The 8314-nt window shown below is 45.7% G+C and overlaps 1 protein-coding gene across 2 annotated transcripts; it reads right to left on the reverse strand.

Moving 5' to 3' along the window:
• Positions 1-321: 321 nt before the first annotated feature.
• MED18 (mediator complex subunit 18) lies at positions 322-7291 on the reverse strand. Of its 2 annotated transcripts, none has more exons than XM_002811173.5 (3): positions 7126-7291; positions 5577-5715; positions 322-1874 (listed from the first exon to the last, which is right to left on the reverse strand). In XM_002811173.5, the coding sequence occupies exons 2-3, from the start codon at positions 5647-5649 to the stop codon at positions 1321-1323; spliced, it is 627 nt and encodes a 208-aa protein (XP_002811219.1). In that variant the 5' UTR covers positions 5650-5715; positions 7126-7291; the 3' UTR covers positions 322-1320. The 2 variants fall into 2 exon arrangements, with proteins under 2 accessions (XP_002811219.1, XP_054394836.1); XM_054538861.2 differs by lacking the exon at positions 7126-7291 and adding an exon at positions 6422-7107.
• Between the last annotated feature and the right edge of the window lie 1023 nt (positions 7292-8314).

Consider the following 8314-nt stretch of genomic DNA (forward strand, 5'->3'; position numbering starts at 1 on the left):
TATATATGGAATCTTTTTATAAAATAAACACATTTCATATTCATAAATTTATAAAAATTTATAAATTTATAAAAAATAAAGACTAGAAGGATATATACCAAAATAGAACTTCTCTTTGGCTAATAGGTGTTATTTTTTATCTGTACTATATTTTAAAAGTTTTCAACAATAAATATGCTACTTTTATAAAAGGTGAAAACTCTCATCCTCATCTCTACCATAATTAAAACTAGGAACTGTCATTTTTTTTTGCTTCAACTGGTAATGAATCTACCCCAAATTTACAGGGTAAGGGAATAAAGAATCAGAATTACACAGACATTTCTCTTCATTGGCTTTATTACCATGTAACACAAGCTCACAGCCTCTAATGTTACAAACCTTACACACAAATGGCCAAACAAGAAATTTTCCTTTCCAAAAGATAATTTATTCTGGTTTCCCCTCTTCATTTTTATTTTTTTTTTGAGATGGAGTTTCACTCTTCTCACCCAGGCTGGAGTGCAATGGCGTCATCTCTGGTCACTGCAACCTTCACCTCCTGGGTTCAAGTGATTCTCCAGCCTCAGCCTCCCAAGTAGCTGGGATTACAAGATCCTGCCACCACGCCCGGCTAAATTTTGTATTTTTCGTACAGATGGGGTTTCACCATTTGGCCAGGCTGGTCTCAAACTCCTGACCTCGGGTGATCCACCTACCTCGGCCTCCCAAAGTGCTGGGATTAGAGGTGTGAGCCACTGCGCTTGGCCCGGTTTCCCCTCCTAATACAGTGGGATTAGATAGATTCTCCGTGACATCCTGAGCCTTTAATGTAGAAAGGCTGTCATGAAAGTGAAATCACCACATGAGGAGAACAGTGCAAAGAACCAATTAATTCTCACCATCCTCTCCCTGAAGGAAGAATGCCTCCCTGGCAATGGTGAAATGGGACATTTAAAACATATTTTTTTGGCCAGGCGTGGTGGCTCATGCCTGTAATCCCAACACTTTGGGAGGCCAAGGTGGGTGGATCACGAGGTCAGGAGTTCGAGAATAGCCTGACCAACATGATGAATCCCCATCTCTACCAAAAATACAAAAATTAGCTGAGCATGGTGGCACGCACCTGTAATCCCAGCTACTCAGGAGGCTGAGGCGGGAGAATTGCTTGAACCCGGGAGGCAGAGGTTGCAGTGAGCCGAGATCGTGCCACTGCACTCCAGCCTGGGAAACAGAGCGAGACTCTGTCTCAAAAACAAAACAAAACAAAAACCAAAAAAAGCAAACATATTTTTTTCAAACAAGTAAGGATAGGCCCCAAATGTGGACAGATTCTCTTAGTCACATGAGCCTCTTGGGGTCTATTTTCTCTAGGTGAACCAGAGGTTTTAGCTGTTCTGCAAAGTTCTTCATGTCATCAGAGACCATGTCCTGCCCAGCGGGTGCTACCACACTTAATTCCACGAGATAGGAGAGTGACAAAGCCTCAGTGCTGTCTGTGTTCCCTGGCACCAGGATGCGGAAAATCTTGTACACCATAATCTTCATGATGCCCTTACGGAACAAATGTCCCTTAGCAACAAACTCATGGTCCATGCGGAAGCCCATTTCCATCAAGAAGTCGGTGAGGTTCTCAGATGTGGCAATGTCCACGCAGTTTCGCACCAGGGCGTGGCGGTTCTTGTCTCCCATTTCTGGCTGTCCCAGGTAGCGCAGATGCCAGGGTGCCCCTGCCCTGTCCATAGAGCGTCGGGCCCTGAGAACAAATGGGCTGGCTTGCTGGCCCTTAAGGAGGAATACCATCTCATGGTCAAGGAAAGTCTCAGGTTCCATGTTGTCACACAAACCACGAAGGCGATGGATGAGGCTTTCCAAACTGTGATCTAAAACACTTCCTGAAAACGGAAAAAGCACCACTGAGTCCTATCTTTCATTTTAGGTCATGGAGTTAGTATACAATTGAAAAAACTTAAATGAAAAACCAAAACAGTTTAGTGAAGCATTTCATAAAACACAGGGCCAAACATGAGATTTTACAGAAATTACACTACCAAGGTATTGTATAACGTTGTGAGAAAGTTATTTTCCTTTTCAATTTTTTGGAATTTTCTTATTTAGCACTACAAAGTCTTTAGGCTTCCTCTAATGCTCATCTCCAGTAGGCCTAGGGCTTAGAGCCTTTAATCAGTGACAGTGTCTATCTAGAATGTAATAATACTGTTTTAGTTATGTATTTATTTATTTTTGTAGAGTTGGGGTCTTACTATGTTTCCCAGGGTGGTCTTAAACTCCTGGCCTTGGTCTCCCAAAGTGTTGGGATTACAGGCACAAGCCACCATGCCCAGCCAATAACACTATTTTGTTGTTATATATTTTAACAATTGCCTTCTATTTCCAACAAATCAAAGTCTTCCATTTATAGAAGAAATATAAAGTCTCCCCCGCTTTTTTTGAGACGGAGTCTAGCTCTGTCTTCAGGCTGGAGTGCAGTGGTGCGATCTCGGCTCACTGCAACCTCCACCTTCTGGGTTCAAGCGATTCTCCTGCCTCAGCCTCCTGAGTAACTGGGACTACAAGCGTGTGCCACCACACCCAGCTAATTGTTGTATTTTTAGTAGAGACAGGGTTTCACCATGTTGGCCTGGATGGTCTCGATCTCTTGACCTCATGATCCACCTGCCTCAGCCTCCCAAGGTGCTGAGATTACAGGCATGGAGCCACTGCACCTGGCTAAAGTTTCCTTTTTATCAGGAAAAGTTTTCCTCTTCTGTATGTAAGTAGAAGAGAGTGAATTGCTTCATAGAATCTTCATCCTCTTGGCAACATCTGACACAATTCTTACAGTAGATTATACCCACTATGAAATCTATTCTTCCCTTGGCCTCTGAGACACAACTTTCTTGTCTTCACTTAACTTGCTGACCGTTCCGTTTAAGTCTTCTTTGCTTGGTCCCTCTCATCTTCCCTAAACACTGGAGGACTAGGACTCAATCCTGGTCCTCTTCTGTATCAATACTCTTTTCCTGCCTAGGTGACTTTATTTGGCCCCATGGCTTTAAATATCATTTAGGCCCTGAGGACTCCCACGTTTTTATCTCTGAACTACAGATGAAAACATTCAACTTACTACTCAATTTCCTCACTTGGATGCCTATTACAGACATCTTTATCTTAACATGTTCAATATCAAACTGTTGGTTTTTTCCTCCAAAATCTTATTCACCCTGCAGTCTTCAACATCACAGTAAATGGCAACTCTGTTTTTAGTTGGTTACCCAAGCCAAAAACCAGAAAATCATCTTTGACTCACACCCTCTTTCTTTCTTTCACACCCTCCACTGAATCCATATTTTTGAAATAAATGCAGAATGCAATCACTTCTCACTCCTCTGGTCACTTCAACCTAGTCCCTTCAAATGAAGTCACCCTCATTTCTTGCCTGGTCTTTGCAATAGCCTGTTTCTACCTTTGCCTTCTTCCTCTCTTCTCCATATGAAAGCCAAATGGTCTATTAAATTACTGGGCAGATAATAACACTCCTCTACTCAGAACACTCCAGTGGATTACTGTGTCATTCAGAATAAAAGCCAACATCTTTACCGTTGTCGACAAGGCCCTACATATTACTGTCTCTGCTACCTGCCAAACATCATCTCCTTCTATTCTTCCCCTTGATCATTCTCTCCAGGAGTGACCTTCCTGCCAGACCCCTTCTCCTATTCTCTATGCTTAGGATGTTCTTCCCATCTGCATGTCTACTCTATCACTTTTGTCAGGTCTCTGCTCAAGTGACTTTATCATCAAGGCCTTTTCTGATCACCCTAATAAAATAGTATGTGTCCTACCAATCTCTAGCCACTTTCCTGCTTTATTTTTATGGCACCGGTTTTTTTTTGTTTTTTTTTTTTTTAGATAGGGTCTCGCTCTGTCTCCAGGCTATAGAGCAGTGGCGTGATTATAACTCTTTGCAGCCTCCATCTCCTGGGCTCAAGTGATCCTCCCACCTCAGCCTCCCAAGTGGTTCAGACTACAGATGCGCACCACCATGCCCAGCTAATTTTTTTTTTTTAGTAGAGATGAGTTCTTGCTATGTTGTCCAGACTAATCCTGAATTCCCAAACTCAAGCAGTACTGCAGCCTTAGCCTCCCAAACAACTGGAATTACAGGCATAAGCCTGTAATAGCTGGCTTGACATACATTTTTTTTAGTCATCTTTCTGCCTCCATGGCTATGGCTCAAATGTTAGGAACATATTCAGATACTTGTTTACAAAATCTGGCTGGGCGCGGTGGCTCACGCCTGTAATCCCAGCACTTTGGGAGGCCGAGGCAGGTGGATCACCTGAGGTCAGGAGTTCGAGGTGAGGAGTTTCCTGGCCAACATGGAAAAACCCTGTCTCTACTAAAAATACAAAAATTAGCTGGCCATGGTGGTGCACACCTGTAATTCCGCTACTCAGGAGGCTGAGGCAGGAGAATCGCTTGAATCTGGGAGGCAGAGGCTGCAGTAAGCCGAGATTGCACCACTGTGCTCCAGCCTGGGCAACGGAGTGAGAATCCGTCTTAAAAAAAAAAGAAAATCAGAGAAACAGGACCTAGAAAGATAGTTGCTGAGGGTTTGGCGTAGAGGGGAGTGGGAATTAGTGTTTAATGGGTATAGAGTTGCAGTTTTACAGGATGAAAAACTTAAGTATTTTAGGCCAGGCGCGGCGGCTCGTCCCTGTAATCCTAGCACTTTGGGAGGCCAAGGCAAGTATATCACTTGAGGGCAAGAGTTCAAGATCAGTTTGGCCAACAAGATGAAACCACAACTCTCTACTAAAAATACAAAAATTAGCTGGGCATGGTGATGCACGCCTGCAATCCCAGCTATTTAGGAGGGCTGAGACACAAGAATCCCTTGAATCCGGGAAGTAGATAGAGGTTGCAGTGAGCTGTTATCATGCCACTGCGTTCCAGCCTGGGTGACAGATTGAGACTCTGTCTCAAAGAAAAAAAAAGTTGTACTAAGTATTTTTTCAAGTTACTCACAATAAACCAAAGTTCTAAAGATCTGTTGTTCAACAATGTTAATATACTTAACAACACTGAACTGTACACTTAAATATGTTAAGATGGCAATTTTTTTTTTTTTTTTTTGAGACAGAGTCTCGCTCTGCCGCCCAGGCTGGAGTGCAGCAGCACGATCTCGGCTCACTGCAACCTCTGCCTCCCAGGTTCACACCATTCTCCTGCCTCAGCCTCCTGAGTAGCTGGGACTACAGGTGCCCGCCACCACGCCAGGCTAATTTCTTTTGTATTTTTAGTAGAGACAGGGTTTCACTGTGTTAGCCAGGATGGTCTCCATCTCCTGACCTCGTGATCCGCCCATCTTGGCCTCCCAAAGTGCTGGGATTACACGCGTGAGCCACCGTGCCCAGCCAAGATGGCAAATTTAGTATGTTTAGTGCATATAAAACTATAATTTAAAATAACAGTTAAAAACATAGCTGGGTGCCAGAAACTGTGCAGGCTGCTTTTGTGTTAAGTCTCTCATCTTAAGGGAAGCTGAACAGAGAAGAGGAAAATAGGTAATCCAAGTTCCCTGGTTCACTTACCCTGCAACAGGTACTCCATCATGTTAATGGTGCCCCCAGTGACAGGCATCATGGTGACTGGAGGTGCCTCCATGGTGTCTAAGTTGAAGACAACACAACTGGACTCAGAGCCCCCAGTCAGGTAAGGCACGGGATATACCTGGAAAAGAGTTCACTTGTTTATACATCAGAGTGGTGGAGAGAGACCAGATGTGTTGTGGCACTGGCCTTCAAATCAAAGATTCATTCATTCAAAAACGTTTGAGTATCTCCTTATATGGCCAGTTCCAGGAACTGATGACACAGAAATATAAAAAGGAGATCTGGTCATAGAGTACAGCATTACCTTCTGGTCTCAAGTTCTGAAACCCCCAAGTTACCTGTGCAATCTTGAGAAAGTCCTATCTATAACCCCTCACTCTGGGACTCAATGTCTTCCTTATAAAATGAGGCCAGTGATTTTTTTTTTTTTTTTTTTTGAGACGGAGTTTCACTCTTGTCGCCCAGGCTGGAGTGCAATGGCACAATCTCTGTTCACTGCAGCCTCCGCCTCCCAGGTTCAAGCGATTCTCCTGTCTCAGCCTCCCAAGTAGCTGGGATTACAGTCACCCGCAACCACGCCCAGCTAATTTTTTTTGTATTTTTAGTAGAGACAGGGTTTTGTCATATTGGCCAGGTTGGCCTTGAATTCCTGGCCTCAGGTGATCCTCAGGTGATCCGGCACTCCCAAAGTGCTGGCATTACAGGTGTGAGCCACCGTGCCCGGTCAAAGGCCAGTGATTTTTAACTCCCAAGGCTATGTGGCTCAAACGAGATAATAAAGAGGCAACAAAATTCAGAAGAACTGAAAAAGTGACTTAACGGACCTTCATTTTATAGATGAGGATATTGAGACTTGGAGAGGGACAGAAGGATACACACAGCAAGTTGGTAGCAGAGTTTGGACCAAACTAAAATCTCTCTGAAAGTACCTTCCCCCGTACCCTTTTCTTTTTTGGTGACAGGATCTCGCTCTGTAGCCCAGGCTGGAGTGCAGTGGGGAGTTCCTAGCTCACTATAACCTCGAACTCCTGGGCTCAAGCGATCCTCCCGCCTCAGCCTCCCGAGTAGCTGGGACTACAGGCGGGAGAGCCACTGCGGCTAGCCTAAAAATGCCTTTTAAAGAGAGTCAAGGCCGGGCGCGGTGGCTCACGCCTGTAATTCCAGTACTTTGGGAGGCCGAGGCCGGCGGATCAACTGGAGGTTGGGAGTTCGAGACCAGCCTGACCAACATGAAGAAACCCCGTCTCTACTAAAAATACAAAAAAGCAGCCAGGCCTGGTGGCGAGCGCCTGTAATCCCAGCTCCTCAGGAGGCTGAGGCAGGAGAATCGCTTAAACCCGGAAGGCCAGGTTGCGGTGAGCCGAGATCGCGCCATTGCACTCCAGCCTGGGCAAGAACAGCGAAACTCCGTCTCAAAAAAAAAAAAAAGAGAGAGAGAGCCAAGAGAAAGTTATTTTAAGATGATGGTATATAGGTCCTTCTAAGCCGGCATCCAGAACACGTGTCCAATTAAACACTAGAAGCACACCTCCTTGAGGCTCTAGTGTCTTCTCGAGAAGCCGGGAATTATATCCACCCGCGCACCTAGGAGCCTTTGAGCGACGATTAGATCCCAGCACTCCGGTTACCCGAGCCCGGGAAGCCCCCAGACCGGTGCAACCAACCAACTTCCTCCTCTTCTCACTTCCGGTCGGAAGCCGACGTCTCACAAACCTCGAAACTGCCGTTCCCAAACGTATGGGTGCCGAGAAGGCCGAAGAGCTTCATTGCGGACAGACAATCAGAAGCGCATGCGCAAAATGCTGGGCTGCTGTATGAAAGGTGGCGGCCTCATTTGGAGCTTTCCTCCGGGCGCTACCTGGATCCTTGACGTCATAAGCCATCCTCTAGGAAAATCTTTATAGGTTTGACAACCTGGAGATGTATTTGTGTAGAAAGTCTCTTGGAACTGATAGGACTTACAGAGATTATAATGGGTTTCAAAAGAAAAAAGAACTGAGGGGTTGGGCGCGGTGGCTCACGCCTGTAACCCCAGCACTTTGGAAGGCCGAGGCAGGCGGATCACTTGAGGTCAGGAGTTCGAGACCAGCCTGGCCAAGATGGTAAAACCCCGTCTCTATTAAAAATACAAAAATTAGCCGGGCATGGTGGCGCGCGCCTGTAATCCCAGCTACTAGGGAGGCTGAGGTGGGAGAATCGCTTGAACGCGGGAGGCGGAAGTTGCAGCGAACCGAGATCGCGCCACTGCATTGTAGCCTGGGCTACAGAGAGAGACTCTGTCTCAAAAAAAAAAAAAAAGAGTCTGGAAAAGAAGTAGATCCAGATCCAGGAGTACTCTGCAATGCCGTACTAAAGAATACATGTGAGCTTTAAAAGAACCCTGGCTACAACATGGAGAAAAGTTTGGGAAAGGAGAGCGCCTAGAGAAAAAAGACCAGGCCGGACACGGTGGCTCAGGCCTGTAATCCCAGCACTTTGGGAGGCCAAGGCGGGCAGATGGCTTGAGTTCGGGAATTCAAGACCAGCCTGAACAACATGGTGAAACCCTGTCTCTACAAAAAATACAAAAATTAGCTGAACGTAGTGGCTTGCACCTGCAGTCCCAGCTACTTGGGAGGCTGAGGTGGGAGGATTGCTTGAGCCCAGGAGGCAGAGGTTGCAGTGAGCTGAGATAGCGCCACTGCACTCCAGCCTGTGCAACAAAGGGAGATCCTGTC

Source organism: Pongo abelii, chromosome 1 (assembly GCF_028885655.2).
Source record: "Pongo abelii isolate AG06213 chromosome 1, NHGRI_mPonAbe1-v2.0_pri, whole genome shotgun sequence".
Classification (NCBI taxonomy): Eukaryota; Metazoa; Chordata; class Mammalia; order Primates; family Hominidae; genus Pongo; species Pongo abelii.